General features: G+C 56.2%; 1 protein-coding gene across 3 annotated transcripts in view; it reads left to right on the top strand.

The window, feature by feature from the left end:
• Positions 1 to 884: 884 nt before the first annotated feature.
• EZR (ezrin) overlaps positions 885 to 16881 on the top strand; it is a 33061-nt gene continuing 17064 nt past the window's right edge. The window contains exons 1-2 of one of the 3 annotated variants that reach the window (XM_084889711.1): positions 885 to 968; positions 1829 to 1914. In XM_084889711.1, coding sequence (XP_084745837.1) covers positions 1903 to 1914 — 12 coding nt within the window. In that variant the 5' untranslated portion in view covers positions 885 to 968; positions 1829 to 1902. Of the gene's footprint in view, positions 994 to 1828; positions 1915 to 16881 lie in introns of all 3 variants that reach the window. The other 2 variants (XM_084889710.1, XM_084889712.1) reach the window with 2 other exon arrangements.

The following is a 16881-nucleotide window of genomic DNA, read 5'->3' as shown; positions in this document are numbered from 1 at the left end:
CGTGTGCACCATCGCAGAGCGGACCCAGGTGACTAAGGAGGCTCCAGGCGGTGTTATGAGCTGGAGATAGTGTCCTGGGAGGAGCAAGTCCCACCAGAACTGTAATTGCCAAAGTTACTTAAGTCAGTTTCCTTCCCACAGCAGTTACCTTACATCCTCATTTTAGTGATTTTTAATGAAAAATAAAGTCAGTCTTTCAGAGGGAACAGACCTGCCCAAACAGAGGGGACTGAAATCTCAGGAAGGGCCTCCCTCCGCACCTGGGACTCTGAGCGCCCTGGACCTGCCATGGGAGGGTGCCCCCCCGCCAGGCAGTCTGCCCTGTGACAGGGTAGGACCATGGTCGGCAAACCGCAGCTCTCGAGCCACATGCGGCTCTTTGGCCCCTTGAGTGTGGCTTTTCCACAAAACACCACGGCCTGGGCGAGTCTATGTTGAAGAAGTGGCTTAGAAGAAGTTTAAGTTTAAAAAATGTGGCTCTCCAAAGAAATGTCAACCGCTATCCTGTTGGTATTTGGCTCTGACCCGCCCAGGCCCAAAACCGGCTTCTGCACGTGGGCCACGAAGTTTCAATGGCACCGTCTGGCCCGCACGTGGTTTGTGTTAAAAAGCGGGGCGTCCGGTCACCTTGGAGGCGCCCCAGGCCGCTCCCGCCCCGCCCGGCGCAAGGGCGGCGGGACCGCCCGACGGCGGCGCCCGCCCCGCGGTTCTCCCCGGCGGAGGGCGGGGCTGCCGGGGGCGGGGCACCTTGCAGGTCGGGGCGGGGCGGGGGCGGGGCGACTGGGAGGGGCTGCCGGGCGGGAAGCGGCCGGGGGGCGGGGCGAGAAGGGCGGGGCGGGAGGCGGAGGGGCGGGGCGGCGGGAGGGCGCGGCCCAGGCCCCGCCCCCCCGGGGACTCTGGCGGCGCGGGCGGCGGGCTCGGCAGACGCACCGACGCGGAGCGGCCCGTGCACAACCCCGTCCGCAGCCCCGTCCGCAGCCCCGTCCGCAGCCGGTGAGCCGGCGGGAGGGCGGGAGGGCGGGCCGGGATGGGGGGGGGGGGTCCGGGCTCGGCGACAGGGCGGCGGGCGGAGGGCCGGGCCGCGCTCCTGCCCGGGCTCGGGGTCCGGGGGCCCGGGGTCCGGGGAGGGAGGCGGGTTCGGGGCCCGAGGTCCCGGGGGCAGGCGGGCTCGGGGCCCCGGGGGAGGCGGGCTCGGGGTCCCGGCGAGCGCGGCCGGTCGGGTCCACCGGCCCCAGAGCTCGGCTCTTTTTGGGCCCAAATTCACGGCAGGTGGAGCCGAACCTGCGGTGTGGCCGCGCCGGCTGCCAGCGACCCCCTCCCCTCCCCTCCGTCCCTCGGGCTCCGAAGTGCCCCCCGAGGTGCCCCCCAAAGAGCCCCCGAGGTGCCCCCAGGGGCCCGGGGCCGGGGCGGTTGGGAAGTCCCGGCGGCGGTTGCGGTCGGGGCCGCGGGCAAACGGCCGCTCCGCAAAGTGAAACCGCCCGCGGCTTCCTGGAGGCGGCGGCCTCCCCGCGCCCGCCCGCCCGGTCCGCCCGGGCCCCCGTCCCCCCGGCTCCGCCGCGCCCGCCCGCCCGGTCCGCCCGGGCCCCCGTCCCTCCGGTTCCCCCGCGCGCCGCCCGCTCGGGCCCCCGGGATCCCCGGGCCCCGGGCCCCGAGCCCCGCGGCCGGCCGCCCAAGTTGGCGGGACTCTCCTAGCGCCGCCGGCCGGTCGGTCCTGAGGCCGCGGGGCGGGCCCGGGCTCGGTCTGGGTCCGGGTCCGGGTCTCGGTGCCCGTGCCGGTGCCGGTGTCGGCGGGAGGACGCCCAGCGCTAACGCCCGTGTCCCACCGGCAGGTCCCGCCGCCGCCGCGTTCCCTGGAGCGAGGAGCCCCCGCCGGAACCGACAGGAACCGACCAGGAACCGAAAATGCCGAAGCCGGTGAGTGTCCCCCGGCCGCGCTCCGGGCGCCCCGGCGGTGCTCCGGCGCTGGGGCAGTGGGGGCCGGGGGCGGGGACCGGGACCGGCGGGGTGTGAGCCCGGGGGCCGGAGGGCAGCCGTCCGGGGGTCACACGCAGGGCCCCTGGGCTGCCTGTGCGCGAACCTTCCTCATCCAGCTGGGACCGGGGAGGCCCGGCGGCTTCCGAGGGCGCGCCCTCCGCCCCGCAGGTGCCCGGGCTTCCCGGCTTCCCGGCCCCGCACCCCGGGCCCCGGCGGAGGCCGCCCGCACCCCGGCCGGGCGCGCACCGCCCGGAATGTGCTGCTGCAGCGGGACTCCGGGGGGCGGGGGTCAGGGACCTGAACCGCCTGCGGAGGGCGGCCCGGCTCCCTCCGATAAGGAGGCCTCTATCGCTCTCCGGCTGCACCCTCCGCCGGCACCGCCGCGCACCCCGCCCCCTCCCCCACCCCTCCCCGGGGTGTCGCCATCCCGGTGGCTGGCCGCCCAGGCCTGGGCTGCTCGGCTCTCCTCTGAGGTGCGGGGACTAGGCCGGCTCTTTGTGCTGCTTTTCTTAGAAAGCTATGGATTCCACCTGCTTCTCACGGTGAAAGGGGAGGACAGTTTTTTAACTGACTTTGTAAATCGCGGAGGAGAAAATATCTGGATTTATTAAAAGTAGAAATAAAAGATACACAGGGAAGATACACTTGTTTGCTAGTTTGCAAACAAGTTCTGCAAAGTCGGTGCTTATGTGTTTTTTCTCCTGTTAACGTTAGATTTTCTAAAAGGAGTTTTGAACTAAAGTAGTTTATTTCACTGCTAGGTTAAATAAGTTACCGTGTTAATATGCTAATAGATTCAGAAGCCGGGCTAGTTTTTGCCTAAGTTACATCATCGAGATGATTCATTCATGGTGCAGGAAATTCTTTTCCTACACAAATTCTTCATTTCAAACATGCTCGGGGCACGTGACACCAGGCTTGCCAATGCCTGGGACACAAAACTGACCCAGCAACAGTCCTCACTCTGGGACCAGCCTGTGCCTAGAAGCGAGCAGCAGAGCCGTGGGCAACAGCTCACCTAGGAGCTTTGCTTTGTTTTGCTAAAAGAAAGAAGCGGAGTTCAGCTTGTGAGCTATCTCTCAGGGGAAAGTCAGTAAGCCAGTTCCCAGCCACTACCTGTCCTTCTCATTTCTGTAAGGAATTGTAGTAAAATGTGCCTATCACCTTCCCCCAGGAAGACCCGCACCTCCTAACACCAGCTCCCCATCCTCCCGGCCCCTGGCTGGGGCCTCAGGGAAGTGCATCTCGGTGTTTGTCCTCTGGCGTCTGACTCACTGCTCAGCACAAAGTCCTCAGTCCTCCAGGCTGTGGCTGTGTCAGAATGTCCTCCCTTTTCAAGGCCCTTCCACAGCAGGTTCATGGTAATTTCACTTTGCTTTCAGTCTTTTATGATGGATCAGAAATTTAGAAAATGTTCTGCCCAAGTGAGGATAGTTAGTTGTTGAGGAGGACGGTAGCCATCACGTGGTGTGTGAGGATCCCGATAACCAGAATCACGCATTGAAAGACTTTATTTTGCACTAGAGGCCTGGTGCATGACATTTGCCCTCTCTCACAGTCCGGGACCCCTTGGGGGATGTTCGACTGCTGGTTGAGGCCTGCTCCCCTCAGCGGGCAATCAGACATCCCTGAGGGGTTCTTAGCACTGCTGCTGTGCCACCAGCGATGAGCTGGGCTTCTGGCTGAACTCCTGCATCTGCCCCCTGGTGGTCAGCACACGTCATATCCACTGGTGGTTATGCTATTCCTGATTTGCATGTTAGGGTTTTATTAGGTAGGCTAGGGTAATGGGTACAGTTGTAACTTCAAAACAGTATTGGGAGGTCTCCTTTAGATGAGCCGCTTGGGAAATTCCCACCTGCCCCCTTCTCTGTGGGGATGGTTTCTTGGAGATTTTGCCTCATAAAAGACACACACACACACACACACACACACACACCTGCACAGGAGGCTGAGAAGAGCTGAGGCTCGCACACGTTTGGATTGGTCCTGAGGCCGCGCACATGGCCCAGTGTTTGTTACTGTGCTTTAGTGCCCTCAGTAGATGTGGAAGGGGAGATCCCCAACAAGTCCGCAGATGTGCTCTTCAGAAAAGTTACTGATTCTCTTTGTTTTGGATGATCTTATAGAGAAGGGAGGGAGGGAGGAAAAGAAAAAACATCCACGTGAGAGAAACATTTCATTGCCTCTCCCACGTGCTCCAACCGGGGATCAAACCCTCAACCAGGGCACGTGCCCAGACCCTGCCACCTCCAGCCACTGAGCCACCCCGGCAGGGCAGGTTTATTGATTCTTGTTCCAGTCCAAGCTGAGAATCTTGTTGGGGGCGTTGTGTGACTGGATGTGTGACAGCAGGATCCAGGGGCAAACGTAGAAAGAGGGGTACATCTGAGCAGCTGGGGGTGGGGCTTCCACCCGACCCCTTGCGTTTTTGATTGATTTGTCAATCAAACTGAGTCAGTGGGTGACTATGTATAGGACACTATAAGTGAAATGTCTACTTGCTGCTTTTCCACCACCACTGGCCCAAAGGCCTGAGTGCCCCTCAGTCGGCAGGTCGTGGCCTCGGAGCTTGCAGTCTGGGCCTGGGCCCGGACGATGACCGCTGCCTGCTGCCCCGGGCTGGAACTGCCCACTCTCCAGGCAGGGCTTAGGGAAAGGGTGCCCTGCCTGCCCTCATCCAGGAGGATGCCCTCTCCCCAGGAGGGGAGGGGTGATGGTGTGTGTCCCCAGGTCCCTGCTGAGGAAGCAGTCTTTGTGCCCACGATTCAGCCAAGGGCGACCAGTGCTGCTCCCGCCCCCGCCCCCACCGGGGTCTTCATTGTGACGGAAAGCGGGCGCAGACGCAGGCTTAGGAAGGGAAACCTGTCTCCAGCCTGGGGGTGGGAGGGGTCACTCTCAAGCTCTCTTACATGGAAGCTTCCCCGAGGAGCTGGGAGTTGAGCGCCTTTGAGTGGCTCCCCTGGAGCCTGGCCGTTGGTTCCTGAGTGGATGTTCAGTGTCAGGCAGGAGTGCCTGTCCCTTCAGCCAGAAACTCGGGAAGTGTATTAAAATTCCGCCTGGTTCCAACATTTTAAGGTCACTTCTGAGATTACTTGGCTCTCTGGGAACACACAGCTTCTGCCGCTGTTTTAGCAGGGTCAGGATTTCCTGAGTGTACTGGTCCTTTCCACCCTCCACCGATGGAGGAGGACACGGGGGTCTGTTTCCCGTCCCCCCTGCCCTCTCCACGGGCTGATGGTCAGCTAGGTGCGGAGACTTGCCAGGGCAGTGAGAAGTGCTGGCCACATCAGTCATCTGTCCCCTCGCTCCAAGGCCCGGTGCTCTGCTTCTGTCTGCTTTGTCCCTGTGCGCGGTGAGCAGACATGGGGGAGGGAGCTCAGGTTCCCGAGCAGCCCAGTGGGCGAGAGGAAACCGAGGCCCGCCACAGGCCTTCCCGGGGGCCGTGCCCGGCTCCGCCGCAGAAGCAGGGGGCTTTGACTGAGGAGACCTGTCAGCCCCGCCCTCCGGGGGCCATTGCAGCTGCGGGGTGGGGGCCGGAGGAGGCGGTGGCAGAGGGAGGAGGTCGGCCGTTGGAGGCCCCCGGAGAGGAGATGGCATGGACCGGGGTGGAGGTGCAGGGGAGAGGGCCGTGTGGAGGTAAACTCACTGGGCCTGGGTGGACGTGAGGGCCGAGGGCGGGGCCGGCTCCTGGGGGCGGGCGGGCTGGCTGGCTGGCTGGCGGTGCCAGGCGCGGAGATAGGACCTGGGGGAGGACAGGTGTGGGTGCCCGCGGAGGGTTTGGGTGGTACAGGCTGTTAGCACGCCTGTGACGGCCGTCCTCGCCTTCTCTCACGATCACACCCGCCTCTCCCAGAGGCGTGCCCGTCCCAGACCGTCCCAGACCGTCCCAGACCGAGCTGCAGGGCCCGCAGCCCTCCGTCCTCCCGGGCGTGCCCTCCGCATAGGCACGGGGTCCGAGTGGGCGGGGAGATGGTGCGAGTTCACAGAATAGACTGGTGTGCGGTACGTGGAGACACTGCCGGCCTCCGCACCGGCCTCCCTTAGCTACTGTTCTCAATCATATTTTGATTTCAACAAGATTTTGAATGCCTTTAGTAATACTTAGTTTGGGAAAGCAAAGCAGTATCTCAGTATCGTTATTCTTGGTGAAATATTATAATTTTTTTAATTTAAAATTTTTATTTATTTTTTGTTAATTCTCACCCGAGGATACGTTTCCGTTGATTTTTTAGAGAGTGGAAGGGGCAGGGGGGAGGCAGAGAAATGGGAAGGAGACACATCCATTTAAGACCCATCCACCCCACACACCCCTGCCCGCCTGGGATTGAGCTTGCAACTGAGGGACATGCCAAGCTGTCTTAAGTCCTCACCCAAGGATATGTGTTTTGATTGGTTTGATAGATAGATAGAGAGGGAGGGAGGGAGAGAGAGGTTGAAAGAGAAACTTAAGTTAGAGAGAGAGGGAGAGAGAGGAAAGAGAGACATCAGTCAGTTGCCTCTGCCCGGACTAGGGATGGAACCTGCAGCCTGGGCGGGTGCCTGGACTGGGAGTCAAACCGGAGAACGTTCTGGTGAACTGGGTGATGCTCCAACCCGCCGAGCCGACCGCAGGGAGAGTCTCAGGATGACTCAGTGCTCCCGCTTCCTTAGCATCAGACATTTTAATTCGGATCTGAGGCAGCGACATGCACAGCCTGCTTTCAGAACCAGTGAGTTCATTTTGAGTTACCCCTTTGGATTCCCCAAGTACTCCAGTTTTCTTTTTTTTTTCTTTTTTTAATATATTTTATTGATTTTTTACAGAGAGGAAGAGAGAGGGATAGAGAGTTAGAAACATCGATGAGAGAGAATCACCGATCAGCTGCCTCTTGCACACCCCCTACTGGGGATGTGCCCGCAATCAAGGTACATGCCCTTGACCAGAATCGAACCCGGGACCTTTTAGTCCGCAGGCCAAAGCTCTATCCATTGAGCCAAACCGGTTTTGGCTCCAGTTTTCAATGTAAGCACTAATTGTTGTACTGCTACTAATTAAGTATGGGATATTGATTGGAGAGACCAGAAATTGAATTATTTTTCTTCATACATACCAACCTTGCCTGTCAATGTAAAGAATAAAGATTTTATTCTAGACTTCTGTAAATAGTTTTTAAAAAATCATTGTTATAGGGTGGCTTAGACACGTTTGATTAAAATAAAATGGTTAATATATAGTTAATATGTTTTTGCAAATACAGATGTAAAGAGCCATATAAAGAGGTTTCATAACTAACTATTTACCTGTACTTGGGCAAGCCATTTCACTTCTGAGAGTCAGTGTTGTCATCTGGGAAGTTTTTAAATGAAGAGAATGTTAGACAAGCGGACACAAAGCTGTGTCCATAGCGTTCAGCTTCTCTAGAGCTGCGGTGAGCGCTGTATATGCCTCGTGTAGCTTTCCCCCTGGAGATGGGTTTTACAAACTTCACTGTAACCCGAAGCTAAAACTAAGGATTTTCCCCCCCGAGTTGCTATAAACCGGTGAAGTTTGTCAGTAGGCCTTCCCCGGAGAGCAGCCATGTGAAATGTTTGGGCTATTTTCTCTAGCGCAGCAATTTTCTGCCTTTTTCCTTGCATAGCACACATAAGCCAAGCACTAAAGTTCCGTGGTATACTAAGAAATATATTTTTGGCCAATGACAAAAAATAGGCGTGCTTTTGATTCACTCCCACGAGGTGGCCATTGCTGTGTTGCTGTTGCCGTTTTAATTGGGCAATCTGAGGGGAAAGGCCCGGGCCCGATTAAAGAGTCTGCCTGCAGCTCACGAGTGCGCCGTGGCACTGCTGCTGCAAACCGCTTCCCAGCGGTACCTGCTTTCCATCCTCCATCTCTTACAGTGGTCAGAATTCCCTCCAGGGCTCGCGTGGATTCCCTCCTTACTGCTGAAGCCCTGTTACATGTCATTTTGTGCTGGGGCTGGGGCTACAAAGTAAAGAAGATGGGTTTTGCCTGTGAGGGATTCTCAGTCTCAGAGGGTAGTCAGACAGGTAAGTAAAAATCGGCAGGACAGGGCGATGAGTGTGTAAGAGGTACACACTAAGAAGATTACACTGTGGCCCCGGGAGCCAGGAGGCCTGCCAGCTGGGGAGGTGCTTAGGGTGTTGAGGGATGCATAGGAGCTCACCAGAGAGCTGCACAGGGCAGAAAGGCATAGGTAGTAGCAGTGGTCAGTTCTGTTTTTCTTTGATTATGAATCACACCCCCCCCCTTTTTTTTTTAACACCCTAAGGATTAATGGTATTGGTGTTTCAAAGGAAATGAAAACTGCGTTAACACAATTATCTTTTTAATCTAATATATTTGAGAAAAACTTTAAAAGCAAAATGAAAATTCTGATCTTGCCCTAAGTCTTATTGATAAACCCAGGAACAAATACCACACGAGGGCAAACTGTAGTAGCCAGATCTATCAGATTTTTACCTTTGGTTAAGTTTGAAGCCACTTTCCCTATGCTAATTTTCTTTTCTTTTGAGAGCAAATTGGTAAAAGCTTAGGACATCCATGTTAGAGGTCTGAATGCTAGGTACATCAGTATAGTGTTGTCACCCAGACGCCTCATCGCCTTGGTTAAATAATCACGGATGTGGCTTCTTGTTGGTGAAGTATCTGCTTGCACAACACATTGCTATTTGGGTGAGACTTCTAAGTGGGGAGAGGGTGGGGAAGCCTTGGTGTCTATTAAGAAACTGGCCGAACAGGGCAGTTTGAAATGAGTGAGGACAGCTGAGACCGGTTTGGCTCAATGGATAGAGCGTCGGCTTGGGGACTGAAGGGTCCCGGGTTCGATTCCGGTCAAGGGCATGTACTTTGGTTGCGGGCACATCCCCGGTGAGGGGTGTGCAAGAGGCAGCTGGTTGATGTTTCTCTCACACTGATGTTTCTAACTCTATCTCTCTCCCTTCCTCTCTGTAAAAAATCAATAAAATATATTATAAAAAAAGAACGTTCAGGACCAGTTTTGAGCTAGGTTGGAAATATGGCGTGGCGTGGGTCCATTCGGGCCACGTGCTGCTGCTCTTACAGGTGGAGTGACATGAATGTGCCAGTGAACTTCAAGGGGACAGGAAGTAGGTGAACCAAGACTGCTGGGAAGGTGATGGTGTTGGGGCTGGATGAGGAGGACATGGGGCTCCTTAAACTGTCCTCTCTGTTTTTGTGAAGTTTCCACGTTTCCAAAATGAAGTTTGTTCTCCGAAAGCCCATAGAGTGGAAGGGAGAGATGCTGTATGTTTCCAAGTCACCAAGTGCCGGGTCTGGTGGGAGAGGGCGCAGGAGGAGGGACGGCTCCTTCCCTGGTCTGCCGCCCCCCCCCCCCCCCCACGGCCTCTCCCTGGTCCCTGAGTCCAGCCAGGTTCCTCGGGAGACCTTCTGTGGCCGGTCAGTGAGGGCTGCTTTACTCCACTGGCCATCTCACCCCCCGCCCGCCTTTTACTAAAGGAGATCAGCCGGACTGCCCCTGTGTGTGTGTGTGTGTGTGTGTGTGTGAGAGAGAGAGAGAGAGAGAGAGAGAGAGAGAGAGAGAGAGAGAGAGACACGGTGTAAGTCAGCTACACCGGGTGGCTTAAAAGCACGTGATGGACGGAGTTTGCTTGCTCAGGCAGGTCTGAGCTGCTGGCGGCTGTGGGTCTTCTCCCCGCTGCAGCCGCAGCACACAGAGCTGTTCCCAGGCCTCACTCTGTTCCCACGGTCTCGGGGCGGGGGCGGGGAGCGTGCTGTGACCCGGCTGGAAATGGGTCATTATCCCAGTCGCCCTCCCCGGAGCTGGGCTGTGCGGTGGCAGAGCTGTGAGCCGGGCCCAGAGCTGGGGCGGTGGGGCGGGGCCTGCCCCGCACACAGGTCGTGGTGGAGTCAGGAGTTATGTGCAGTTATGATCCCATCCGATGGAACAGACTTGACAGTGGCATATAAATTAAACGGGGCGTGTGTGTGTAACAGAATGGGGGTTTAACAGCGAATGTTTTACTGAGGTTTGCTGCTTCAGGCAGATCCTGCAGGCTTGCTGACTGAGGGCGGGCTTACTCCCCGTCTTTGATCGATGGCAAAGTGAAGACTCTTGGTCACGCTCACATGCCTCGTGTCTGACCTCCTTATAGGAGACATGTCCTTTGGCACTGTGATCTACGGGGCAAAGGTTTGATCTCCTATGTTTATGGGCCCAGAATGAAACCGTTGTGGCCTGTGGTGGTCGTGTTGGCCCCGTCCATACTTTGTCTTTTGGGATCCTGAGCTTGTGGATGGAATTCCCCCCTTTCCAGTGGACGGAATTGGGCCGAGTATGTATGACACAGCCAGTAAGCCTGAGGTCAGTGTTACAGAACCAAGCTTACTGGTAGAGAAAGTGACCTTGAGGCAGACTATCTGTTTCTGAAAGGGAATGTTCCTTTGCAGGACGTGGCGTTCTCCGATTATTCCCTTTCCCTTCCCTCCACGCAGGTGTCTGAGCTCCTAGTTCAGTCCCCACGTTAGAGCCACACAGGCCCCGGCCGCTGCGGCCCGGGCACTGGAAGGTGCAGGTTTGATTTCTGGTCAGGCCGCTCCTACCAGGTTTGCCAGTTTGATCCCCTGGGGCAGTGGTCGGCAAACTCATCAGTCAGCAGAGCCAAATGTCAACAGCACAACGATTGAAATTTCTTTTGAGAGCTACATTTTTTAACTTAAACTACACGGGTAGGTACATTGCTATTAACTTAATTAGGGTACCCCTTCAGTCACACTGTACGTGCGCCCGCACGTGGTATTTGTGGAAGAGCCACACTCAAGGGGCCAAAGAGCCGCATGTGGCTCTTGAGCTGCGGTTTGCTGACCACTGCCCTATGGGATTCCCACCACAGGAAGCAGCCGGTAGATGTGTTTCTCGCATGGATGTTTTTCTCTCCCTCTCCCCTCCTCTCTTACCCACACCCCCCCCCCCCGTAACTGCTCACACAGGCAGCCTCGCCCAGCGCGGGGGCAGCCCAGCCCCGGAGCGGGATGGCACACGCCGTTCCCCACGGCTTGTTGGAGAGGAGCTGAGCCTCTTTAATGCGACTGCCGGAAAGTGCCTCCAGCTCCGAGGCCGAGATTCCCGGCTCTAATGAGCACACACAGACTGGTTTGTCCGCTCTGTATTGTTCAGAGCCTGTGCTGACAGGAAGTGGGTCTGGGGGCAGGAAGTGGCTTACATTCAGAGGCAAAAAGAGCTGTTTAGAAAGATTTGGGATTTCGTCACATGTTCTTGAAATTTATGGGCTGGGTGTTGGCTGACGTGGGCACTTCCTTCTTATGCACAATTTTACCGAAGTTTTCACCCTGGAATTTGGAAATACAGACATTTCAGAAGTTTAAAACCATTGACTCTATTGAGAGATACAACTTTAGGAATAATGCTTAAGAGCTATACAAATGTAAATATTTTTAGAAGCTGATTACCAGAAGTTGAGAAAGTTGTGTAAACTTTCTGGCTCTCAGTTTCCCCAGTGTTTAAAAGGGGTTCAGGCTAGGATAACTTGACACCTCTCACCAAGCAGTCCCATTTAGTTACCCTACAAAGCAGTTGCACCTGTCACTGTTTATTATAACATACAGAGGCCCGGTGCATGAATTCGTGCACTAGTGGATCCCTCAGCCTGGCCAGTGATCGAGGTCTATTGGGGGCTGGCTGGCAGTGGGGAGGGACTGTGGGATGTTGGCTGGCTGGCCAAGGGAAGGGGCCGCAGGAGGTTGGCTGGCCGGCGGAGGGAGGGCCGGGGAGCACACTGACCACCGGGGGGCAGCTCCTGCATTGAGCATCTGTCCCCTGGTGGTCAATGCGCATCATAGTGACTGGTCATTTGGTCGTAATGGTCGCTTAGGCTTTTATATATATAGATACATTTACAAAACATAAAAGAGGTGGATGTCATGGGTGTCATGATTACATTTTTATTTTGGCCTCTCTGTTCTTAAAATGTTAAACAACCCACATGTAACAAGTGACTTGGAAATTCCAAGCCCGGCTTTCATGGTGATACTCTGCCCTGTTGCTGTCTACTGCGTATTAAGAACTGAGCTGCTAGTTGTAAGCTTAGCCTAAGGGCGGAGGGGAGAAGCTCAGAAGGAGGTGGGTGTGTAGTTAGTTTTCACGGTTAAGTTGAAGTGCTGCAGAATGAGGTCAGTGCTCTGGATAAGAGGCACCCCACCCCCATTCCTCCACGTTAAAGTTCACACTCAATAAATGAGGCTGTGCTTAAACTGAAGCAAGAAACTCAACCAAACAACTCGCTGGTTTGAGGCCAGTTGGCTCATAAAGTTGGACTTGCTTTCCATGAGTGTTGGCACCTTCGCAAACACTGACCAGTGACGGCCTTTCTGACCAGTCAGCAGGAAGGGTGGGGCCGGGACTGCTGTCCAGAGGGCGATGACCTGGCTGGAGGCACTGGGCTGGAGGCGCATTCCGTTTCTGATAGCTGCTCCCTGCAGGGGGCGCTGTTCCCGGAATGTCAGCAGCAGCGCCCCAGCTTGGCTCTTCATGGTGGGAAGGTTACCTGGAGCTCTGAGAGGGGCACAGGGGACCGAGAGCAGCTAACCGGCATCGCTGAGGCCTGCTCGGCAGCTTTCAGGACCCTGTGTTCCCAGAACTAGCGGGACTGCCCGCCCGTGACCCCTGGGCGAGTTCTAGCAATGACCTTACTCACAGGAGCCTTCCCAGGTGGACTCTTGTCATCGCCAACATCGATGGCTTTATTGTTCCCACCAGAGGCCATAAAACTAGAATATTGCCCCGGAGTTACGTAGTCCATGAGAACTTGATCAGAACAGAGTTCTGGGTCTGCCCACCGTCCTGCAGACAGCGAGGCCCGGACTCGTCCCGGATTGCCTGACATTTTTGTTATTTTCAATTACACATCTTTTTACAGGATTCGTGGGGCCAGGTGACCAGTTTTCTGGGGCATCTGCACGTCTCCTGAGCCTGACCAGCCAGTCTCCTCACCGTCACTCAGTGTCTTTCGAACCTTGAAAGAAAAAAGATCAAATGATGTGATCGGGTATAATTTCAACTTAAGGTTCAGAAGAGCTGGCGAGAAAGGAAGAGCAGTGTTACGTCATTATCCATTTGTTTACAGACCTGCCAGCGGCTAGCTTGCCAGTGAAATATGCTTACCCTGTTATTCCTCCCCCTCTGAAGGCCGAGACCTCAGGAAGTCTGGCGTTAAGAGCTAGAGCTCAGACACTTCTCTCTGCAATTTCTAGCTTTGAGCCAACCTGCTCCGGCACATGGGGACGTGTGGCTCCTGCTGGCGGGGCAGTGCTGGGAGAGGGACCACTGCCTCCAGCTCCTGCCGGCCGAGCCGGCTGGTGTCTGCCGGTGCGGTGTCGTGTTAATGTGGCGTCACCGCATTTAATGAAAACTCGTGTGTTAGGACCACGTTTCCATTTTATTTGCCTTCTCTCTGTACAATAGTTTCAGCATGTTGATAAATACCCTCCATTAGCACCATACTGGTTTTGTTTTGGCCTCTCTGTCCTTAAAAGGATTGTATGGGACTGGGTGGTTTGTGGACGGCCTTTCTAACTGTGTTTGCTTGAAACTATGACAACGTGAAATCTGCCACTGGGTTTCCAGTGGCAACGGCTTCCATATAATCGTGTTGTTTGTGTAAACAGTGCTACTGGGGCTGCATTGCACATGTAACAAGACAAAGCCTCGTCCTATACAATAAAAGTGTAGTATGCAAATGGACTGAATGGTGGAATGACCAGTCGCTATGACACGCACTGACCACCAGGGGCAGACACTCAATGAAGGAGCTGCCCCATGGTGCTCAGTGCACTCTCACAGGGGGAGCACTGCTCAGCCAGGAGCTCATGGCTGGCAAGCCTAATGGTGGTGGCGGGAGCCTCTCCTGCCTCCACTGCAGGCGGGAGGTGAGGAGCGAGGGGTCCCGGACTGCGAGAGCCCCGGACCGCGAGAGGGATGTCTGACTGCTGGCTTAGGCCCAATCCCTGGCAGGCACACCCCGCCCCCCCAGGAGTCCAGGACTGTGAGGGGGTGCAGGCTGAGCTGAGGGACCCCCCTCAGTGCACGGATATTGTACACTGGGCCTCTGGTTCTATGGCAGCTGCTGTTGTGACATCGAGAAAGGTGGGTGAAATGGAAAAGAGCGGAAAACAAACCTTGTCTTTGGGTGCTTTCATCTACAGCTGGAAGACCGGGGAACTCCCACTGAAGTTTAGTTTCTAAAAATTCACTTTCTTCGTCATTGTTTCCCCCTAGGATTTCTTCCCAGTCTGACCACAGGCGGTTCAGTTCAGGGCAGAGAGACAGAGTGACTCACCCGGACAGTGGGATGCTGTGGGGTAGAACCAGGGACTGGAGCCCTGACATGCTAGGACATGGATGAACCGGGAAAGCATGCTAAGTGACAGATGCAAGTCACAAAAAGACCCCGTTCTTCCCAGGGACTGCCCGGAGGAGGGCCGTCTGGAGACGGAAGTGGGCTGTGGGCCGGGGGAGGTAGGAGGAGGGGGTGCTGCGGGCCAGGGAGTGACGATGTGCTAAAGTTAGCTGTGGTGAGGTTGTGTAACTGCGGGTGTGCTAAAAGCCCCGAATTGCTGGCTTTAACGGGCACATATTACGGCTGTGAGTTATATTTCCAGAGGCTGCAATTTTAAAAGGACACAACAGCTTGACTGAAGATGAAAACACAGTGTTTTCTGTGTGATTTTCCGTTAAGTGACCCAAACAGGCACCGGGGTGCCTCCTCACTCGGCTCTCGGGGGGTCTCCTTGCTGGACTCCCCGTGTCCTCCCTGTGGGCGAAGGCGGGGGCCTGCTTCCCGTCGGCCTGCGGGGTCTCTGAGGGCTTAGCCAAGTGTCTGAGGGCGGCGGAGCTGCTGAGCGGCCCCTGCCGGGGAGCTGCCTGTGGGGAGCGCTGACGTTGTGAGTGACTGTGAAGGTCAGGCTCCCGGGTAATCTCGGTGCCGGGCAGCCCCGCGCACGTCCGATAACACCGGGATCAGCCTTATCGCCAGCACGGCCTGCAGGCACACGCAGGCTGCGCCCCGCTCCCTGTGGTCCATGCTCTCGCTCTGAAGGGGCTCACGGAACGGCGCTCCGGTCTGTAAGGCTGGTGGCAGGATCTACGGGAGGCCATCTCAGACCAAGTGCAGTGTGTCAGGAGGATGTGGGCACCTCCCACCGGCAGTAGCGCCAAGTACTTACTGGCCACAAGGAGAAGGAGAAAGGGAGGTCACTCACCGCCAGCAGTCCAGCCTCTGTTCTGTACAGGCTGCTGGGAGCGTAACACGTTAGGCCGGGAAGACCCGTGTTTTCACAGGAGGGCTGAGGCCCGTGGTCACTCCCGGTCTCTGTCCGGAGGGCCGGTCCTGGGGTGGCCACGGAAAGGAAGGCCTGGGACTCAGTGCGTGAACACAGCAGACCCCCAAAGCCTTTCAGAGAAAGAGAGAAGAAAGAAACGGAGTCTTAACCTCTGACCTCAAACGCCGCTGGTCCCCTCCCCCTGAGCATCCCCTGTCTGTCCCTCTCTGTCCCTCTCTTTGCCTTCGGGCATTTAGCAGAGAACTCGGCCGCTGACTTGGGCCAGAAGCTCTCAGGTGACGTCTGGAGTACAGGATGCTGAAGGAAGAACAGCCTTACAGATACACCCACTCCCAGTACAGACGGATCTGCACCGCGGCTGCGGGCGGGGCTGGCTGGAGGGAGGGAGCAGCGGGGACTGATTTATGTCGTTTAGGGGGTGGATTGTTATTGGGTGTTTTAAAAGGAAGATTGGGGCTTAAATACTGGTAGTTCTCTTGGATAGAAAGAGAAGTCGGCTGGGAAGCCCGTGGCCAGTCTCCTCCAGGAGGGTCACAGCCCTGCAGGGGCTGAGCCAGCCTTTGTCGGAAGCGGTCTCCTGGCCGCCTGCTGAGAGGGTCCCCTCCGAGTTACTTTCTCAGGGATCCTCCCCGTATCCCCCCACATCTCCTTAGAAGTCGGCCGCCGGGACTCTCAGTTCTTGCTCTGATCCTCTCCCCGGTCCCGCTGGACTCTCGGCCTAACATTTCCGAGCTGAAAGGACCTTATGTGGTCCAGACCTTTTGCACATAAGAGGCTAAGTCTTCAGTGGGTTGCAGCGCCAGGTCTCGAACCCAGGCCTCCGGCTGCCCTGCTCCTGCCTGCCATCAGTGGCTTGGGCCGTCCTCAAGCCACTTGAGTGGCTTAAAAAACAACAACACAGGTTCTTGGGCTGAGGCCCGGAAACTCCAGTGTTTGTAAAGCTGCTCTGGGGAGTCTGACGGCGGGTCCCATTCGGGTGTGACAGCCACTGGAGTCCATCTCTGTGGGGTAAGTCAAGTGGCTCACGTGCAAGAGAGGTCTGCCTCCTCCTGACCGGTGACCCCATGTGTCAGCACCCCAGCAGCATGTGGTGGGGCTTGTAGAGCACGCGAGCCTCACAGGATGCGAGGTGCCCACGGCGGGGGTGCGGGGCCGCAGCATGTGCTGTCCTGGCTCAGGGTGCGTAGTGTGGTCGCTGAGCTGACCCCTAACATCAGCAAATAGAATGTCTTAGAGAGCAGATTATTAAGCAGAGGGAGGATAGAGAGGCTGACAATTAAGTTTTCGTTATCTTCAAAGACGAAGGCAAAGGAAATTTATTTGTTGAATCCTGATGTTCAATAATATGCATTATATAGTCAAGTGGCCTGGAGCAAAATACCTGTGAGATTCTAGTCATTATTCATGAAACACACACACACACACACACACCACCACCACCACCACCACCAACAACAACAACAACAACAACAAAACGTGCACAGCATTTTGCTTAAATTTAAGAAGTTTCACTGGCCAGTTCTTGTTTTGTTTGGTTTTTAAAAATCAGTTGAGGGCTAACTTAACTC

The sequence above is a fragment of the Pipistrellus hanaki genome (assembly GCF_964339955.1).
Source record: "Pipistrellus hanaki genome assembly, chromosome: 7".
Lineage (NCBI taxonomy): Eukaryota > Metazoa > Chordata > Mammalia > Chiroptera > Vespertilionidae > Pipistrellus > Pipistrellus hanaki.
This window is presented reverse-complemented; position numbering and strand designations above follow the sequence as displayed.